Below are 21,318 nucleotides of genomic sequence, written 5' to 3'. Positions count from 1 at the left end.
AGATTTCTTTTGGTTAGTAAAAACAGGCACTAATGTAGGTCTTTTGTAAAGGCAAGGTGGCATGATGCAAACTTTCCAAAACCTAGGGTACTCATCGCTTTACGCCATTCTGACTTATGAAAGGCTTCATGGGGAAGTTCTGACTTCAGCTAGTGGGGAAACCTGTATCCTAAGAGCAACAGGAAGGAACAGAAGAACTTTAGGCAAGAGGATGATAGATTCTTCTCAAAGAGAGATAGGTCTGGCTGTTCATTTGGGGAATGGACTGGAAATGGGGAGACCAGGAGGAGGTGAGAGATGAAAGTGACTGGTACTGGGGAAGAGTTAGTGGGAATGGAGAAGACACCCCTGGGAGATGTTTGGGGGTTGAACCAGAATGATCTGGAGATGCTGTTAAAAGGGAGAAGGGGGCAGAGGGGAGGAGACGTCACAGATGACGTTCAGGTCAGCTCTGGAGCCAGACCCTGGGCTTCCCCCATTTCCTCTTGTGTCCACTGCCAGCAAGCACCTGGATAATTTCTCATAGCCCCTCCTCCCAAATTGTCCAGGTCTGTCCACAGATACTGGAGTCTTCTGAAGGACAAGGAAGGGAGGGAGAGAGGGAGGGAGGGAGGGAGGGAGGGAGGAAGGAAGGAAGGAAGGGGGAGGGAGGGGGGAGGGGAGGAAGGAAGGAATGGGACAAGGAGGCTTCACTAGTGTGTGTTTATTTCCCCCTGCACAGGACAGGGCAGAGAGATGGCCTCGGGAGAGGTAAAAAGGAGAACAGTCCACTCACTCGGTTGGCTAAAACCTGCTTGCTACTTGAGTATGAGTGTTTACATGTCCCTGCGTGTATAAGGGTCTAGGTCTGTCTGTGTTTCTGTGATTGGCTTTGTATGGTCACCTCAAGGCCATGACTAGCAATGCTAGTTAGTTTAAGGACTGAAGTTGAACATTACTGAAAATTATTCTGCCTGGCTGATCTTCTACAGAGATGGTGCCCACTTGCTCTGGTTCACCTGCCTGCCTGTGCTGGGCTAGAGTTTCCTCCAAGTCTTGGGGTGTAAGACATCTGGCCCCTGGAGAAAAGCTAACAAACCTCAAAAAACTAAACTCTCAGGGCGCCTGGGTGGCTCAGTCGTTGGGCGTCTGCCTTCGGCTCAGGTCATGATCCCAGGGTCCTGGGATTGAGCCCCACATCCGGCTCCCTGCTCCGCGGGAAGCCTGCTTCTCTCTCTCCCACTCCCCCTGCTTGTGTTCCCGGTCTCACTGTGTCTCTCTCTGTCAAATAAATAAATAAAATCTTTAAAAAAAAAAAAACCCCTAAACTCTCCCTTCTTATTTCTCTGTCAGCAGCTGCTGTTTATCCTGGATTTCCTCCCTACCTCTTCAATTGTTTATACTCCCTACTTCCTGGGAGGCTATTAACAGTGGAATAGAGAAGTTGTTTATTCCCCAAACCAACATTTTTGTCTTGGAGACCAGCCGATCCAAGAGTTTCTCCTCCGTTTCCCCACTTGCTGGCTTCATGAGTGGGTGTGGGGCTGCTGGGGATAGGGGGAGAAAGGAGGGAGCCAGGTCTGAGTTTGGGTTCCCCAGCTACCCAGGGCAAGGACATACCCTAGGGGACGCACACTCTGCAGTGGGGCTGCCCAGACAACCCTCCAGTTGCAGTAGTCAGAGAGCAGACCCACCTTGAGCACAGTGCCACTGGTTTGCCCTTCACCCCTGCCTGCCTGCACTGGGCACCAGCATATGCACAATCACTCAAATACACCCAAGCTGGCAGTTTTTTGCTCATTTCCTTTCTAGGGTGGTTTCTAAGGTCTCCAGTCTTCAGACTTGGTCACTACCCCTGCACTGGTCACTCCTGCTACCTGGAAAAGGTCCCAAAGGTCAAGCAGCTCCAAAGGGTGCCAAGGTTCACAGTAGGACCTTGAGAGGCTGGGGAGGAAGGAGTTTGAGCAGAGACCATGAAGCATCTCAGTGGCAGAGCTTCGGGGAAAAGATGCATTCTGGGTGTGTGTGTGTGTGTGTGTGTGCACGTGCGTGTGTGTGTGTGTGTGTGTAGGGAGGTGGTTCTTGGAGGAGTAAACTAGGGTGATGAGGGTGGGGCCTTCAGAGGAAGAACGCAACTCAGCCTAGAGATTTCTGGGAGAGCTAGAGCCACAGGAGCTAGAAGATAAGGCGGATGTAGCCTCAGAACCCAGATGCCAGGCCTTTTCCTTAGGAGCCACACTTCTGACTTCAATGAAGACAGAGCTTCCACACTGAGGTAGGTGGGATCCTGATCAACAGCTCAGCCAGCAGTTCTGGGAGGAATGTTGCTGGGATGGGGGGGAAGGTACTCTGCTGCCCTAAAAATGACTTAATTTCCTTCCACTCAAACAGCTTACTGAGTTCCTGCTCTGTTCAGTAAACCATCCCTGACCCTCCCCAGAAGGTTGCTCAGTTCACATCCCCCAAATCCCTCCTTTCAGACCCAGTGTAGCATCTGCTGAGGAGGGACCTCTTTCCTGAGACTGACGGGAAGACTGGGGGAGGGGTGCCCCTGACAGTTCCCAGTTCAGGCTTGAGTCCCCCAGGGGATGGACAAGTAGGCAAGGAAGTAAGGTAGGGGAGAGAGAGGTCAGGGGCAAAGGGCCTCTTCCTGAATGCAAAGTCCACCAGGTTAACCCCTCATTTCCAGAAACTCTCGGCTCCCGACCCCACCCTCGCTGTGGCTCAGCCCAGGAATCCGAGAGCTCAGAGTACTGTGGCCAGAGACATTTGCATGTAGCCCTCAGGGTGGCTGGTGCAGGATGCAGGCAAACTGGGGACGTGATGTCGTTGACAGAGGCCTCAGGGCCGCGGGCTACTCTCTGGGAGGAGCACCCCAAGCCTTCTCTCTTGCAGAGCAAGGTTAGAGGCAGCAGCAGAGCAACCTGGGTCAGTCCCTCGGAACACTGGGGATGAGGAGAGAGGGGACAGCAGAGAGAGCCCGCCCAGAGGGTGGTGTCCTGTAGGCTGGGGGCGGGGACGGGGACGGGGGCGGGGACGGGGGGCGGGAGGAGGCGGAGCGCGTGCCTAGGCGGAGAGCCCAGGTCCAGGGTCTTGTGAGTCCGTTCTCCCCTTGCCAGACGGCGCCGCCGCGTGGTCCGAGTCGACGCTCTAAACTTTATCGTCGCTCTCTGCCCCTCGCCATCCATCTCAGGCTCCAGACACCGGCCCCTGCCTGCCTGTCCTGCCCTGCGCAGCATGCAGCCCCTGGGCCTCGAGAGTACCCCCGCCATCCGCCGGCGACCGCTGCTGCGTCTCCTGCTCCTGCTGTCTCTGCTGCTGCCGCGGCCGATAACCCATGCCCAGACCACACAGGGAACCCCCAGCTCCCGGACCCTGCCGGCCACCTCCAGCGCCCCAAGTCTGCGGGAGCGCGCGCGGGCCCTGATGCGGGACTTCCGTCTCGTGGACGGGTGCGTAGGTGCGGTGTGGGGGCGCGTGGAGACTGAGCCCACCTCAAAGCGGGGAAGGAGTTCTCAGCGTGCAGGGCTAGTGAGGAAGCTCCCTCATACCACCCCTGGATGCACTCTCCCATCATCCATGGGCGCCTTTTCCCTTCCTCTGTCATTGCGCCCCTGCTGGGAAGCCCCCAGCCTAGTGCTCAAGGGGTCCTAGTATAGTCTGTGTGACAGTGTGGTGGTGGGGGGGGGCATCCCCCCCACCAAAGTTGGCTCATGTCCCGCTTGATCCCAAGGCTTAAGGAGCCCACCCATTTGCCCCTGACCGGATCTTGCCTTGCTCACCCTCCAGCCACAACGACATGCCAATTGTGCTGAGGCAGTTTTACCGCAACGGGCTACAGGATGTCAATCTGCGCAATTTCAGCCGTGGCCAGACCAGCCTGGACAGGCTTAGAGATGGTCTCGTGGGCGCCCAGGTACCACACTGACGCACAGCATGGTTGAGAGGGAGTGTGGGGGCCCCAGAGACCACAGGTTAATCACATGGGAACTCAGTTACCTTACAGCCCCCCAAAATGCTACAACATGGATGCTGGGGGCTGCAGGGGTCACAGTGAGCTAGTTTGGTGGGCATCCAAGTACTACAGAATAAGCAGTGCATTACAAGTGACCATTTTTGCTGTGTGGGCTGTGAAGGGGAGAAGCCCATGGAGCTCCAAAGCAACCCCTGCCCAAGCCAACCCATGGCCTTCCCCCAGTTCTGGTCAGCCTACGTCCCATGCCAGACCCAGGAACGGGATGCCCTGCGCCTCACCCTGGAGCAAATTGACCTCATCCGCCGCATGTGCGCCTCCTATTCTGAGTTGGAGCTTGTGACTTCAGTTAAAGGTAGGCAGACGGGTGGGGGTTGTTAGGGACTTGTTTGAATACTCCAGCCTCTGAAAGTGATCACCTGACCTACCTGCCCCCAGCTCTGAACAACACCCGGAAGCTGGCTTGCCTCATTGGTGTGGAGGGTGGCCACTCGCTGGACAGCAGCCTTTCCATCTTGCGTACCTTCTATGTGCTGGGTGTGCGCTACCTGACCCTCACTCACACCTGCAACACACCCTGGTGAGCATAGTGCAAATGGTATGCGCCCACTGACACAGGCATCTGCCCAAGATCACACTGGGGCTCAGACCAAGCTTTACCCCTGGGATCTGGCACTGACCCTGGAGTGGGGAGGGGAGCAGGGGTTCCCAGAGCAAGACTGGATTCCCAGTAGGGACTGCCTCGTGCCAGGCACAGCCCAGCTTGGGTCTCTGCTCTTGCTCCAGGGGGTTGCTGGTATAGAGGATTCAATAGGCTCTTGTAGCCAAGTCATGGCCACCATTCAGACTGCCTCCTGGTCATCCTGCAGGGCAGAGAGCTCAGCTAAAGGCATCCATTCCTTCCACAACAATGTCAGTGGGCTGACCAGCTTCGGTGAGGTGAGGACCCTAGTTCCCTACCCTGTCCCCCATGAATGTGCATGTCCCACCAGTTCCCTACAGAAAAATGCATGGGCATGTGCACCCCTGATGCCCTTTCCCCAACCTGTCCCTGCAGAAGGTGGTGGTGGAAATGAACCGCTTGGGCATGATGGTAGATTTGTCGCATGTCTCAGACACTGTGGCTCGGCGAGCCTTGGAAGTGTCGCAGGCACCTGTGATCTTTTCCCACTCGGCTGCCCGAGGTGTGTGCAAGAATGCCAGGAACGTTCCTGACGATATCCTACAGCTTCTGGTGAGAGACTGCCCTGGCCCTCAAACCTCAAGCTAGAGGTTTAAACCAGGAGCCCTTGAGCCTGAGCCCCTGTTCCCTCATCTTCCTCAAACCCTAGACTGAACATCTGCCCCACAAACCCACAGTCCACAGCCCCTGAATTCTTGAACTCAGGTGTGGGGGTTCTAAGTGGCAAATGCTCCAAGACATTTCCATCCCAACAAGAGCTGAGACCCCTCCATTCACACAAACCTAGAGGTGAAGTCTCCTCTGAACTCAAAGCCAGAGATGAACATCTTCCTCACAGGAGCCTAGAGGCAGGTAGTTGTGCTGGGGTCGAAGCTGAATGTCCATTTGTCCGCCCCTGCAGAAGAAGAATGGAGGCATCGTGATGGTGTCTTTGTCAGCAGGGGTGCTGCCATGCAACCTGTTAGCCAACGTGTCCACTGTGGCAGGTAAGCCCTGCCTGGGCTCTCTGAATAACTCTGATTTGGACCTGAAGCCTTGGGTGGAGGGCCTTAGTACAGCCCCAGTGGTCTGACCCATTCTCGGCTGTAGACAGCTCCTAAAAACTCAGTGATGGACGGTATAAAGCACCTTGGTGCCATGTGGAACTGAAGACACAGAGTTGGTAACTACGATACTCATGGGCATAAGGGAGGCAGTCAGACATAGAGCCCAGGTGCCAACCATCTGTGCCTCTGCAGGGGCTCCCAGAGCTCCCTACCCCTGCCTCTGACCAAGACCTGGGCAACCCCTTAAGTCTCTGTGGTCTTTGTCAGTTGTATTCTTTGTCTCTTGCTCATCGTCCACACCCATGGAAAGGAGCCCCCATGGTTCTCAAGGAGACTGGAGGCAGGGTGATCCTGGATGAGAAATGGCCCAAATGGGTTCCACTCCAAATCTAAATTCCAGTCTAGAGTCAACTGGGATCAGCTTCCTCAAGTTGGTACACTGGGTGCCAGGAACTGGCCTGTGTGGCCTACGGGCTGCAAGAAAGGGAATCAGTAGAGTGCAGTCCCCAGCCCCCCTGCCCTGGAAGTCCCACACTGCTGACTCTCTATCCCCCAGATCACTTTGACTACATCAGGGCAGTCATTGGATCCAAGTTCATTGGGATTGGCGGAGATTATGATGGGGCCAGACGGTAAGCGCTTCTCTACGGCTTGTCTGGGGCTGGCTGTGCCACAGTAGGGCCTTGACAGTCCCCATGCCCATGACACCGTGGTCCTCATAGCCTTTAGGCCCACCTCGCATCTCTCCACACCCAGAGTCTGTTTCCTGGGCCCTTCTGTTTGTCTGTGACCCCTTGGCCCCACTCTAGGTCATCATCATCATCATCTGCCCAGCAGGTGCACCCACCCTTAGTGCCAGTAGACCTATTGCTTCTTTTTTTAAGTTTTATTTATTTAACTAATCTTTACACCCAATATGGGGCTTCAACTCACAATACCGAGATCAAGAGTCACATGCTCTTCCGACCAAGCCAGCCAGGGTGCCCCTGACCCACTGCTTCCGAACAGACTCTTAAGCAAGGTCTGGTGTGAACTGACCCTTTCCTCTGCCTGCAGCTGGGTCTGTGCCTCCAGGAGGTCAACCCAGTTCTTAAAAAGCTTTTCTTCTTTTTATAAATGGAGGGAAACTTTGTATTCAGTGAAAGGCATAGATCTTTTTGTGTTTTTTTTTAAATAGGCTCCATGCCCAGTGTGGAGCCCAAAATGGGGCTTGAACTCATGACCCTGAGATCGAGACCTGAGCTGATATCAAGAGTGGGATGCTTAACTGACTGAGCCACTGAGGCGTCCCAGCATAGATCTTAACAGTACAATTCAATGAGTTTTTATGAATATTCAAAGTGGTTAAGAGCTTCCTTTTGCAGGATAAAGAGCAGGTGTGAATCACTTACCCTCTCCAAGTCTCCCTTTCCCATATCTGACCAGAGCTGGGGTTCAGGAGACCTGGATACATGGGGCTGTGGTTCTGAGTCATGAACAGGGAACAGGGCTGAGGTTCCACAGCTGGTTGGCTCGCGGCCACACAGATTCCCTCAGGGGCTGGAGGATGTGTCCACGTACCCGGTTCTGATAGAGGAGTTGCTGAGTCGTGGCTGGAGTGAGGAAGAGCTCCAGGGTGTCCTTCGTGGAAACCTGCTGCGGGTCTTCAGACAGGTGGAACAGGTATGCTGGCCTGGGCAAAAGAGTAGCACATGGGCCTGAGCAAGTGTGTTGGAGTTGCTCTGGGAGCTGCTGACCCCTGACTGCTACTTCCAGGTACGGGAGGCAAGTAAGGGGCAAAGCCCCCTGGAGGATGAGTTCCCGGATGAGCAGCTGGGCAGTTCTTGCCGCTCTGTTCTCTCACGTCTGCATCAGACACAGTACCTGGCTCCAGACCAGAAACTAACTTCAGCGCATTGGACACCTAAGCAGTCACCTAAACAATCATTGTCAAAATCTCCCCCCAACATGGCTCCAGGCCTCACAGTTATTGCTGCCTGTTTAGTCCTCATGCTGTGGTTCTGGTGACCCAGTTCATCCTACCAGATGTTACTGTGGCAGCCGCAGACACCCCACAATGTTCCCCCATCATGCAGGCACAAATATTTCCTGAAAATAAATGTTTTACACATGGAACCGGGCATGAGTGTCCTTCTGTGTGGCAGGGTCTGGTGGCACAGGCTCCCAACTCTGGTGCTTGGTGGGGGGCCCTGCAGTTCAGCCACCAGTTACTCAAGTAAGACCTGAGTCTCACTAGCAGGAGCAGAGAAGACCCTGATGGTTGGACTCAGCACTGGAAGAAGACAGTGGATCGGGGCGCCTGGGTGGCTCAGTCATTAAGCATCTGCATTTGGCTCAGGTCATGATCCCAGGGTCCTGGGATTGAGCCCCGCATCGGGCTCCCTGCTCAGAGGGAGGCCTGCTTCTCCCTCTCCCACTCCCCCTGCTTGTGTTCCCTCTCTCGCTCTGTCTCTGTCAAATAAATAAAATCTTAAAAAAAAAAAAAAAAGAAGACGACGACGACAGTGGGTAGCTCCAGCTGTGGGAGAGTGGATCTTCTTCTGGGTTGCCTCTCAATAGCTCACCTCAGTCCACATCCTGACCCACTGACCACCACCTGGGGATCCCGAAGGGAACTCTGGTTCAGATTCCCAAGAAGGGAACCTGCCTGGATCACAAATGATCTTTGTTCCTATTTGGACAGAGCCCAGAATGCCAGGCTACATGATGAGCCATGGGCCTCCAATGACTGAACTTCCCTGGATGTGGACCCACCCCCTCCCCTGCCTCTCAGGGACTTCCTCTCTGAGAGGCACAAGCTACTTAGAAACTCATACTGTCTTATCCCCAGGCCAGCAATGGTAATAGCAACTGCCTTAATAATAGCCAAAATTAAGAGTTAATGCTAATAATGACAGCTAATAATAATAAATAACATATGATAATACATAATGGCTAATAAAAATAACAGTTAATACTAATAGTCTATGCATACTTCGTGACTGAGTAATTTCACCCCAGGTATATATCCAACAGGAATGCATACACAGGTTTTCCAAAAGGCACATGAAATATTTAAAGCAGCACTCTTCATAATAACCCCAAACTGTGTAGTTCAAAGACTGGGTGGCTCAGTCAGTTGAGCGTCTGACTCCTGATTTTGTCTCAGGTCATGATCTCGGGGTCGTGAGATAGAGCTGGGGGTCAGGCTCAGCACTGGATGTGGAGCCTGCTTGAGGCCTGCTTGACATTCTCTCTCCCTCTCCCTCTGCGCCCACCCCCCACCCCCCACTCGCATGCACACGCTTCTCTCTAAAAAAAAAATTAAATTAAATTAAAATCACATTAATTTGAGGAACAACTGACAACTGAATTTTATTAGAAATAATGGAAATCCATACACACTGGAATATATTTAGTCTGATGAATGAAAGTAACTACCAGTGTTCCATTCTGTGCACAGTGAAAATATTCTTCAAAAATGAAGTAAAAGTAATACATTTTCAGGCCAACACAAGCAGACTGAGAAAGTGAAAATATACAAATCACCTAATGAAAATACCAATTATTATGGGAAAAGTGCATATCAAATAGAAATTAAGGATATCATAGATGCCTGAATTTCACATTTGAAGTGAAGGTATGAAAATTTAAACGGGGTGCCTGGGTGGCTCAGTTGGTTAAGTGACTGCCTTCGGCTCAGGTCATGATCCTGGAGTCCTGGGATCGAGTCCCGCATCGGGCTCCCTGCTCGGCAGGGAGTCTGCTTCTCCCTCTGACCACCCCCCCCCTCTCATGCCCTCTCTATCTCATTCTCTCAAATAAATAAATAAAATCTTGGGACGCCTGGGTGGCTCAGTCGGTTAAGCGGCTGCCTTCGGCCCACGTCATGATCCCAGGGTCCTGGGATCGAGTCCCATATCGGGCTCCTTGCTCAGCAGGGAACCTGCTTCTCCCTCTCTCTCCCTCTGCTTGTGCTCTGTCAAATAAATAAAATCTTTAATAAATAAATAAATAAATAAATAAATAAATAAATAAATAAATTTTAAAAATCTTTAAAAAAAAAATTTAAATAAAGTGTCTTCAGATTTTGAATTCTTAATTGGAGAAAAGTTATGTTCTGTGAATACATATGATTTGTCAAAAACAGCCATGGACTTGACTCTTACATATTCTGAAATTTTAAGTCCTGTAGAAATTCCAACTAAAATAGTTTTAAGGGGTGCCTGGGTGGCTCAGTCGTTAGGCGTCTGCCTTCGGCTCAGGTCATGGTCCCGGGGTCCTGGGACTGAGCCCCGCATCCAGCTCCCCGCTCGGCGGGAAGCCTGCTTCTCCCTCTCCCACTCCCCCTGCTTGTGTTTCTGCTCTCGCTATCTCTTTCTCTCTAACAAATAAATTAAAAATCTAAAGGGCGCCTGGGTGGCTCAGATGGTTAAGCGTCTGCCTTCGGCCCAGGTCATGGTCCCAGGGTCCTGGGATCGAGTTCCGCATCGGGCTCCCTGCTCCTTGGGAGCCTGCTTCTCCCCCTGCCTCTCTCTCTCTGTCTCTCATGAATAAATAAATAAAATCTTTAAAAAAAAAATTAAAAGTCTAAAAATAATAATAAATAAATAATAAATAAATAAATAAATAAATAAAATAGTTTTAAGAGGGGCACCTGGCTGGCTCAGTTGCTGGAGCATGTGACCCTTGCTCTCGGGGTTGTAGATCTGAGTCCCGCTTTGGGTGTAGATATTACTTAAAAATAAAATCTTAAAAAATAAAATAAAATATTTTTAAGAAACACACAACAAAGATACTTAGCATTGTATTGGATTTTTAAAAATCAATTTTAAAAATTGATTAACGGGGCGCCTGGGTGGCTCAGATGGTTAAGCGTCTGCATTCGGCTCAGGTCATGATCCCAGGGTCCTGGGATCGAGTCCCACATTGGGTTCCCTGCTCAGTGCAGAGCCTGCTTCTCCTTCTCCCTCTGCCATTCCCTCTGCTTGTGCTCTTCTATCTCTCTGTCAAATAAATAAATAAAATCTTTAAAAAAAAATTGATTAACGATTTTTGCTTAGTGGAATTTTATGCAAATTTGGACATGGCCTTGAAAAAAATTTTAACTATACCAGTCACGATGGCATCCTATAAAAGGAGTTTCATTAAGCTGCAGTTACTTAAAAATTATTTAAGATTCTCACTTGGTAAAGAGAAATTGACAAACATTCAATCTCTCAATAGAAAATGAGCTAAGCAAAGAAGTAGATTTTGAAAATATTATTTATGAGATGTTCATTGTCACTTACTATCAGCGAAATGCAAATGAAAATCACAATGAGATATCGCCTCACATCTGTCAGAATGGCTAAAACCAACAACACAAGAAACAACACATGTTGGCAAGGATGTGGAGAAAAAGGAACACTTGTATACTGTTGGTAGGAATGCAAGCTTGTACAGCCACTGTGGAAAATAGGATGGAGGTTCCTCAAAAAGTTAAAAATAGAACTATCATACAGAGCCAACAACGCACTACTGGGTTATTTACCCAAAGAATACAAAAACACTTAATTCAAAGGGATACATACACCCCCATGTTTATAGCAGCATTATTTACAAAAGAGCCAAATTATGGAAGCAGGCCAAGTGTCCATCGAGTGATGAATGGATAAAGAAGACGAGATATATATACATACAATGGAGTATTATTCAGCTATAAAAAAAGAATGAAATCTTGCCATTTGCAATGACATGGCTGGAGCTAGAGAGTATAATGCTAAGCAAAAGAAGTCAGTCAGAGAAAGACAAATACCATAAGATTTCACCTGTGTGGAATTTAAGAAACAAAACAAAGGGAAAAAAGAGAGAGACGAATCAAGAAACAGACTCTTAACAGCAGAAAACAAACTGATGGTTATCAGAGCAGAGGTGGATCAGGGGATGGGGGAAATCGGTGATGGGGATTAAGGAGTGCACTTGTGATAAGCACTGGGTGATGTATGGAATTGCTGAAACTAATATAATATTGTGCACTTGAGACATATAATACTATATTTTAACTAACTAGAATTAAAATGAAAACTTAAAAAGCCAAAAAAAGAAAAAAGAAAGAAAATTTTATTCATGAGTTTGCCTCCATTAAAGCCAGTTAAGTGAAATTATAATAAATTCTGGTTTGGGTATCAGTAAAATAATGTTGTGAGTTAATACACCTACTTTTCAGTTTTTAAATATTTTTCAACTATTTTAGTGTTCTAGAAAAGTTCATCATTAAAAATACATTAAAAATGTATATAGGGGGCGCCTGAGTGGCTCAGTTGGTTAGGCGACTGCCTTCGGCTCAGGTCATGATCCTGGAGTCCCAGGATCGAGTCCCGCATCGGGCTCCCTGCTGGGCGGGGAGTCTGCTTCTCCCTCTGCCCCTCCCCCCTCTCATGTGCTCTCTTTCATTCTCTCTCTCTGAAATAAATAAATAAAATCTTTAAAAAAAAAATGTATATAGGAACACACACACATTTTCCTTTTGCCTCAGGCTCCAAATTGGCTGTGCTCTGCAGTGTATTACTCAGAAAGTTCTAATAGTGCTTTCTGTTCACTTTACCTGCTCTCTCCTTTCTTGACTCCTTTGGGTGGATTGTGTAGCACTCTGAGGTGACCTTAATCCCTTTACAGATCCTTCCAAGAGGAGCTGATCCAGCTCAGGGTCCATTTAGGAAAAAATGGGAAGAGGTGGTAGAAGATAGAAACTTATGGGAGGGCCCTGTGTTGCTATTGGCAGAATGCCAGGAAGCCAGCTAGGGGTCTAGGAAATATGGTTTTAAGAGTTTGAGCCCCAGCTTCACAGAGCAGAGAATAGAAGACTGCATCTGGAGTTGAGAAATAATTGCTTAATAACCAGAGTTGCTGCAGGCCTGGGGTAGGTTCACTTGTTCTTTCTCCTAGGTGCATTCTTTTTTGTGTTCTAACTCAAAACAAAGTGTTCATCAGGGTCCTCCTTACTTTGGTGGACCCTGGACGCTAATCTCTGTCTCTTTAGACCACAATACCCCTTGTGGAAGAGACAGCCCAAAAGTTGGGCTCATCTCTGGGTTTCCACCCTGGCGGGATCCTCATAAGTAATTTTTTAATATCTTGTTTACCTCTCTGATGTCTTTCAGGAAGATCCTTTTTATATTTTGCCCAACTTTTCCAGTCGTTATCAGGAAGAATGTAACTCTGATTTACTTAGTAAACCAAAACCAGACATTTGAAATGGTGTTTATGTATTACTTTGATGACATTAAAAATTAATTATAAACATCATGCCCTCTCCTTTCACCTAAGACTATTATAAGAAATAGCTGTATGTACAATACTTCAGAACTTTTAAAAATATATTTATTTGTTTATGAGAGAGCTAGAGAGCAGAGTGGGAGGGACAGAGGAAGAGGGAGAGAGAATCTCAAGCAGACTCCTCACTGAGTGTGGAGCCCAACGTGGGGCTCAGTCTCACAACCCTGAGATCATGACCTGAGCTGAAACCAAGAGTCAGACGCTTAACCGACTGAGCCACCCAGGCGCCCCAATACTTCTGAACTTTTGATAAACTATTAGCAAATTCATCATTCATTATGTCGTTTATGTCACTTAAATGAAAACCTCCCATGGCAAGACAGCTCAGTATATGAGAGACCAGAACAAACAATCTGTCTCTCTGTCTCACTCCTGAGAGAGACAAAGCTGGAGGCAGCAGGGTCAGACTTAGTCCTTAACCCCTCAGCATGAGTAGGGAGCAGTGATGAACAGGAGGCAGTAAGGACCAGAGTTCAAGGCCCTTCTCCTGGTGCCCAGAAGGGGAGGCCCAATTATCAGGGAGCTCAGATGGGAGAATAGGTGACAGGCCCAGATACAGAAGGGGGGCGATTCAGATTTTAGTCTGTGCTATAGGCCCTTCTCAGCCTCATAGGACCTGGTGCAGGCCCAGGAAGCCCAGATGCCACCCAAATGCAGTTCTGAGATCAGTTCCCACTGTATCAGGGTTTTTTCTGCAGAAAACAATGAATTATACTGTCCAGGCCTCTGGCCATCCTGGAAACCACCTTGTCTTGAAGGAGGATTTCTTCCCACATGAAATCATGTGTCAGACCAAGCCCCCTCATACCCTTACCTGCAAGAACTCTTGTCCCACTATTCTATGCCTTCAAGGACCTTCCAGCTCCTTCCTTACAGACGGCTGTCCTGTCCCAACCAGACCTTTGCCTGGGCTATTGTCCAACCTGGGATGCCCTCTCCACCCCCTGCCAATCCAGACCCCATCCTTTCAAGGGTCAGCTGCTGTGGTGCCTCCACTTCACCAGCACCACCCACGACATCCCTCAGCCAGGATGACCATATTACAGAAGAAGATGTGACGTAAACTGACCACCGAGTGGGTAACCCCCTTTCCAAGATGGCTACTACTAATGTTTAGTATCTAGAGTCTTTTTTTTGTGTGTGCACATATAACACATTACAGAAGCAAATTTCAATACCAGATACTAAAACAAAATGGTTTCCCATAATATTACTCATAAATTTCATTTTTATGAAAAACAAATAAAATCCTTTTTCTCTCAGTCAAAACAGACAGATCCAATTCACTCTTTTTCACGGAATGTTTGACCTATTGCAGGGCGGGGCACCTTCCTGCAACTAAAACCCCACGTGGACCTGCGACCTGTCTGGCTAGGGGTGAGAATGGGCAGACTGCTGGCCTCCACCGCCCTCCCCGCCATCCGTCCGTGGGTCCCAGGAGCCGGGAAGGCAGTAGGTGCAGGGGCAGACGCAGGAGCGGAGGGCGCGCGCGGCAGAGGCTGGTGGGGCCCACTGGGGCGCCCTCCTAGTTGGCGGCGGAGGTCTGTGTCGCCCCCTGCGGCCACGCTGCGCGGCGGCGTTGCGAATCCCCGCTCGGCGGTGGAAGCCTTCTGACTCCAGCCCCCTCCTCACGAGGCCGCGCCGCTGGGTCACCTTCATCGACGGTCGGTCAGGACCCCATCTCGCCCTCTGCCCGTCACCACCCCTCCTCTCGAGACCAGCCCCTGCCCGCCCGTCCGTTCAACCCTGAGCAGCATGCGGCCCCTGGGCCTCGAGGGTACCCCCGCGCTCCGCTGGAGACTTCTGCTGCGTCTCCTGCTCCTGCTGTCTCTGCTGCAGTGGCGGGTACCGCGCGCCCAGACCACGCCGGGAGCCCCCAGAGCCCAGACCACGCCCGGAGCCCCCAGCTCCCGAACCCCGCCGGCCATCTCCAGCACTCCAAGTCTGCGGGAGCGCGCGCGGGCCCTGATGCGGGACTTCCGTCTCGTGGACGGGTGCGTAGGTGCGGTGTGGGGGCGCGTGGAGACGGAGCCCACCCCAGAGCGGGGAAGGAGTTCTCAGCGTGCAGGGCTAGTGAGGAAGCTCCCTCGTACCACCCCCTGTATGCACTCTCTCCTCCATCACCCAAGCCCCCTCCCCCCATTCTGCTTCTCCCTCTCCCCCTCCCCCCGTCCTGGTGTACACCTTCCCCCCTCCAAAAGCTGCACCTCAGGAGTTCTTCCATATTGTCAGTGTGACACGGGGAGGTGGACCGGGAGAGGACAGGCTCAGGTATGTCGACATGCCCTGCCTGACCTGGAGGTCATGTCCCCAACTCTAACCTTGTCTTGATGCCCCCAGCCACAACCATTTGCCCCAGCTCCTGAGACAGCTTTTCCAGAACAGGCTACAAGATGTTAACCTGCGACATTTCAGTCGTGGCCAGACCAGCTTGGACAAGCTTAAGGATGGCCTCGTGGGTGCCCAGGTACCACAGGGATACACAGGGTGCCACAGCATGGCTGCTGGGAAATGTTGGGGCCACAGAAACCTGGATGGGCAGGCCTCTGGGTGATTAGAATCATAGGACACACAGTGTGTCATCATGTGGCTGCCAGGAATGTGGGGGCACTGGAGGCCAAGACAGGCCAGCCACATGGGTGCCCAGGTTCTGTGGAGACACACAGAAAGTGACCCGAAAATCTCTGGTGAGGGTGGGGCTGCTAGAGCCAAAAGGACATAGTGGATTGGCCTTGGGGCATTCACACAGCACATGGACAAACAGCAGACAATGCTGTTTCACAGTCTGACTGCTGGCGGCAAGCTTCACAGTCATCAGGATACCATAGGGTCATGCAGTATTTCATTCTGGGCCACTGACCCAAATGAGTGGCTTGGGGGCTGAGGAGGAATGGCAGGCCAGGGACATTGGAGACCACCCTAATCTCATTTTGGACCCCCGGGGCCTACCTCTAGTTCTGGTCAGCCTATGCCCCCTGCCAGACCCAGGACCAGGATGCCCTGCGCCTCACCCTGGAGCAGATTGACCTCATTCGTCGCATGTGCGCCTCCTACTCTGAACTGGAACTAGTGACCTCAGCCAAAGGTGGGCTGGCAAATGGGGTATAGTTAGGAGCTCACTCTGGTGGTTCTGGTCCTGGGCCCTGACCACTTGATGATCCAGCCTCTTCCAGGTCTGAACAGCACTCAAAAGCTGGCCTGCCTCATTGGTGTGGAGGGTGGTCACTCACTGGACAGCAGCCTCTCTGTGCTGCGTGGTTTCTACCTGCTGGGAGTGCGCTACCTGACACTCACCTTCACCTGCAACACACCTTGGTGAGCACAGTGCCTGGCTGGGGTGAAATGGTAGACAGCATGGTGGGGCAACAGCCAAAGAGGTGAGGACAGAGGAGTCCACCCCAGCAGGTCCCTCACACTCCCAGAAAGCAGCTGACTCAGGTCCTTACTCTGTTCCGGAGGTGGGACGGATGGACAAACAGACAGACTGTGGAGCCCCCAGGCTCTGATGCCCATGATGTGGCCTTTGAGAAACTTCCCTCTTCTGGTTGTCCTGCAGGGCAGAAAGCTCCACCAAGTTTAAGCACCACTTCTACACCAATGTCAGTGGGTTGACAAGCTTTGGTGAGGTGAGGACTCCTGTTCCATACCCTACCCCACCTGTTCCCTACAAACAGATAATGTGTACGTATGTGCATCCTTGACATCTCCCCCACCTCAAAAATAAAATTTAAAAAAACTGTCTCTGCAGAAGGTGATAGGGGAAATGAACCGCCTGGGCATGATGGTGGACTTGTCCTGTGCGTCAGACACCTTGGTACGACGAGCCCTGAAGGTGTCAAAGGCTCCCGTGATCTTCTCCCACTCCGCTGCCAGGGCCGTGTGCGACAGTGTGCTGAATGTTCCTGATGACATCCTACAACTTCTGGTGAGTAGCTACCTCAGCCCTCAAGCCCAGAGCTGGGTGTGCTTCATACAAACATTCTAGACCTTGAACAGAGCTACTAGCCCAGGCCTCCCCCTTGGATGCAAGGCTGGGTAACCCTCCCCCATCTCTGAAAATCAAAGCCAAATCGGCTCCACTCAGGGACCCACAAACCCAGAGGTGAAGCCTCTTCCGCCCCTGAAGCTAGGACTGAGCACTGTCCTACCAGGGCCCCCAGGGCCCAGAGCAGGCCATCAGGCCAGAAGAGCCAAACTGAGTGTGCATTTGTTTATCCCTGTAGAAGAAGAATGGTGGCATTGTGATGGTGACGCTGTCCATGGGGGTGCTTCAGTGTAACCTGTTTGCTAATGTGTCCACCGTGGCAGGTGAGCCTCACTTGGACTTCTGCCCTTCTAGTTTGAGCCTGTGACCACAGGGGGCCCTCGGGACAGCTCCAGCAGCTCAGTACGCCTATTGGGCAGTGGGCCGACCTCTGATGACCCAGGGGAGCAGACACAGCTCTTACTGCCACCCAGGTCTGGGGCCACAGTCAGTGCTGGTGTGTTTGGGGGAAGCAACTGCCTCTGCCTCTGAAATTCTTTGCTCTCACCTCTCTGGACAGGAAGGCAGGCTCTTAAGGAACCCAGAGGCAGGGTGGCTCCTGGGCAGAAAAAAATTCTAAAGGTGCAGCTCTGAAGTCCACTGTTGAGCCTATGGCCACGTCAGAACTCACAACTGGCCAGGGGCTCCCTAAAGTCAGCTGCCATGGCGTGGAGTGCCGTGGGCAGGAGAACTGGCCAGGGCTAAGCTTCCCCAGACCAGGGCTAACTCCAGCCTCTGCTGCCCACTAGTAACCCCTACCCCCTAGATCACTTTGACCACATCAGAGCAGTCATTGGATCCGAGTTCATCGGGATTGGCGGAAATTATGATGGGTCTGGTCGGTGAGTGTTTCCCTGGGCTTTGTCTTGGGCAGGAGAGCAGGGAGTCCTTTAGTCTCTGTTCCCATGCCATGGTCCTCCCATCCTTCAGACCTTGCCTATAGGCTCTGGTTTTCCAGCTCCCCTGATATCTCTCCATTCCAGGGCATGTTTCCTGGGCTCTCCCTGTCCCTCCTGTGGCCTGGTGGACCCACTCCCACTCCAGATCATCACATTCACTAAGTACCTTCCTCCTGCCAGCAGAGCTCATTTGCCCAGCACATGCTCCACTCCCAGCCCAGCAGCTCTGTTTTGGGCCAATCATCTGCTCAGGGCATAAATGCAACAGAAGGAGTTCCCAAAGTGACATTCAGTAGCCTGGAGGACATGGCCTTCAATTTTGCAAATGTGATTGGGGCTGGTGGGACGGTGGGCCCTAGACCAGGATCAAGGTTGAGGTTTCACAGCTGGCTGACTCACGGCCACACAGGTTCCCTCAGGGGCTGGAGGACGTGTCCACGTACCCGGTTCTGATAGAGGAGTTGCTGAGTCGTGGCTGGAGTGAGGACGAGCTCCAGGGTGTCCTTCGTGGAAACCTGCTGCGGGTCTTCAGACAGGTGGAACAGGTGTGCTGGGCTGGGCAAAAGGATGGTGCAGTGGTTTGAGTAGGTGCGGGGGGGGGGGGTGCCACTGACTGCTGACTCCCGCCCCCAGGTGAGAGAGGAGAACAGTGGGCAGAGCCCTGTGGAGGATGAGTTTCCAGACAGGCAGGTGGTCAGGTCTTGCCACTCCCACCTCCTGTCTCAGCCTCAGAGTAAACACCTGGCCACACACCTGGAGGTGACCAAGTGGCCAACCCATCAGGTCCTCCAGAGACCCTCGAAAGCCTCCCCATACTCCGTTCTAGATCTCGTGGCTGCTGCCACATTCTCAATCCTCACCCTGTGTCTCTGGTGACCTGGCCAGTCCCCCCGAGGCCACTGCGGCAAAGTCTCACAAAGTGCCCCTCCTGGTCATCCAGACACAAGTATATGCTGAGAATAAACATTTTGGGTGTGGACCCTGGTGTGGAAATCCTTCCTTCTCCCTGGGGAGCAGGGGAGTGGGGTCTGGTGGGCTCTTGGTTGGTGAGGGGTCTTGTAGGTCTAGCCCCAGGTGCTCAAGGTGAGTGGCCTCCAGCTTTGTCTCTTTTGGGAAGCACTGAGGGATCTTACCATATTCTTATGCTAAAAGCCTGAGCCCACAGAAGAGCACAAAGGAATCTAGTTCTGTGTGGTGTCTATCCCATCATGGAATATGACAATGGGTGGGTTCCCAGTCTCTGAAGGGTTCGTGTGTGTGTGTGTGTGTGTGTGTGTGTGTGTTAAGATTTATTTATTTTAAAGGGGAGGGGAGAGGGAGAGGGAGAGAGAATCCAAGCCGACTCCACGCTGAGCACCTGAGCACCAAGCTGGAGCCAGATGTGCAGCTCCATCTCATGACCAGATCACAACCTGAGCCAAAACCTAGAGCCAGACGCTTAACTGAATGGGCTACCCAGGAGCCCCGCTGTGTGTGTGTGTGTGTGTGTGTGTTTAAGAAGCTGAAGCTGATACCATTTATAAAATAAACAGTAACTTGTTTGGAAATGTCAAGAGAGAAAATTTATAAAGGTTTTATATTTTTTCAAATAAAGTCCTCATTTGTTGTTAAACTGATTTTTTAGTGGATGGGGAAACATAAAATCTTAAAAAGAAAAAGAAAAGGAAACTAGCACCATTTGCTTGGCTTACTACAGACCCTCCATCTTGGGCCACTTTTCCTCTCCTGATCCACTCAGGCCAGAGCCTGATCTAAGTTCCTTCCATGGGAACTTGAAATTGGGAGAAAGAGAAATTATACTCTCTGTGTATGTATATGTTATCTACAGTGCCTATGTTATAAATCATGTCCATATATGTGTAGGTCTATTTTCGAATTCTGTTCCATTTATTTGTTTATCATGGTATCAATACCACAATGTCTTAATTTCACTAACTTTCTAACAAGTCTTGCTATCTGGTAGAATGAGTTCTGTCACTTTAAGGGTATTATTTCAGTCAGTGTTTGATCAGGTAAGTAGATCCACTATGAATGATATAAAATAAGAGATTTATCATAGCGATTGGACTTCATGCATATATAAGAGCCAATGGAAAAATCTACGCAAGGCTGTTTGTTACCTGTGCATCTAGTGTTTGGTCTTAGTCTATACAGATAAGCCGGCCAGAAGTCAGGAGGGAGGTTGGATGTGACGTAAAGGAGAACAAGGACAAACTGGGACAACTGGATATTCATTGGGGGGGGGGGAGAGAATATTGATCCCTTAGCTCACGCCATACAGAATGCAACATACAATATAAAATTAATTTGAATATGTTATTGATCCAAATGCAGAAGGCAAAAGAGTAAAACTCCTAGAAGATAATGTAGGAAAATACTTTGGTGACCTCAGCACAGGGACCCTGGACATAAAAAGCCTTAATGACAAGGAAAATATTGATAAATTGGGTAACATTAAAATTAATAACTTACAATTGCCATAAGATACCATTAAAAGAGTGAAAAAGCAAGCCACAGAGTAAGAGAAATTTTCAACATATATAACTGACAGAAGAGGGGCACCTGGGTGGCTCAGTCGTTAAGCGTCTGCCTTCGGCTCAGGTCATGATCCCAGGGTCCTGGGATCAAGCCCCACATCGGGCTTCCTGCACAGTGGGAAGCCTGCTTCTCCCTCTCCCACTCCCCCTGCTTGTGTTCCCTTTCTTGCTGTGTCTCTGTCAAATAAATAAAATCTTTAAAAAAAAAAACAAACATAATTGACAGAAGACTTATATCCAGAGACAGACAGCCCAATATAAAAATGGGCAAGATATTTGAATAGGAACTTTATAAGAAAGGATATTCAAACGGCCAATGAGAGTATGAAAAGGTAGTCAACCTTATTAGCCACTAAGGAAATGCAAAATAAAACTCATAGTGAAGACAACTAAAAATTTCAACAGGTGAACAGTACAGAGTGTTAGCAAGAATGTGGAGAAACAAGCATACTTACACCCGGCTGGTGGCAGTATGAACTGATAAAAACTGCTTTGGGAGACAGTTTGACAGTTTTTATGAAAGTTGAAGACCCATATATCCAAAGACAGTTACACACAACTTGCAAGAATCTCTCAAAGTAATGTTGAGTGAAAGCCAGGACAAAATAATATATCTCATATTATTCCATGTATATGAAGTACAAAAACAGGCAAAAGTGATCTATACTGTTACAGTCAGTTTGGGGGGAGGTAATTCCTGGAAGTGGGCATGAGGAAGGGCTTTTGGGTTTCTGGTAAAGTTCTATATCTTGATCCGGGTGCTGGTTGCATGGGTGTGTTTATTTTGTGAACATTCAGCATGCTATATACACATATGGTATGTGAATTTTTCTTTTTCTTAATTTATTTTTTTTAATTTTATTTTTTTTTAAAGATTTTATT

General features: G+C 50.2%; 2 protein-coding genes across 3 annotated transcripts; both read left to right on the top strand.

Moving 5' to 3' along the window:
* The first annotated feature begins 3,188 nt into the window (after positions 1–3,188).
* On the top strand, positions 3,189–7,784 carry LOC110592475 (dipeptidase 2-like). 2 transcript variants are annotated; one of them, XM_021703483.1, is made up of 10 exons: positions 3,189–3,431; positions 3,769–3,895; positions 4,178–4,307; positions 4,391–4,532; positions 4,822–4,891; positions 5,010–5,186; positions 5,536–5,620; positions 6,237–6,312; positions 7,207–7,342; positions 7,436–7,784. In XM_021703483.1, exons 1-10 carry the CDS (start codon positions 3,217–3,219, stop codon positions 7,685–7,687), a joined length of 1,410 nt encoding a protein of 469 aa, XP_021559158.1. In that variant the 5' UTR covers positions 3,189–3,216; the 3' UTR covers positions 7,688–7,784. The 2 variants fall into 2 exon arrangements, with proteins under 2 accessions (XP_021559158.1, XP_021559166.1); XM_021703491.1 differs by lacking the exon at positions 3,769–3,895 and having other exon boundaries at positions 3,189–3,346; positions 4,173–4,307.
* Positions 7,785–14,731: 6,947 nt separating this feature from the next.
* On the top strand, positions 14,732–18,775 carry DPEP3 (dipeptidase 3). The gene is made up of 10 exons (XM_021705608.1): positions 14,732–14,970; positions 15,317–15,443; positions 15,932–16,061; positions 16,150–16,291; positions 16,533–16,602; positions 16,725–16,901; positions 17,200–17,284; positions 17,767–17,842; positions 18,309–18,444; positions 18,533–18,775. Exons 1-10 carry the CDS (start codon positions 14,732–14,734, stop codon positions 18,773–18,775), a joined length of 1,425 nt encoding a protein of 474 aa, XP_021561283.1.
* The last annotated feature ends 2,543 nt before the right edge of the window (positions 18,776–21,318 follow it).

Source organism: Neomonachus schauinslandi, chromosome 16, assembly GCF_002201575.2.
Source record: "Neomonachus schauinslandi chromosome 16, ASM220157v2, whole genome shotgun sequence".
In the NCBI taxonomy this organism is placed as follows: Eukaryota; Metazoa; Chordata; class Mammalia; order Carnivora; family Phocidae; genus Neomonachus; species Neomonachus schauinslandi.
The sequence above is the reverse complement of the archived record's forward strand: the minus strand, read 5'-3'. Positions and strand labels throughout refer to the sequence as shown.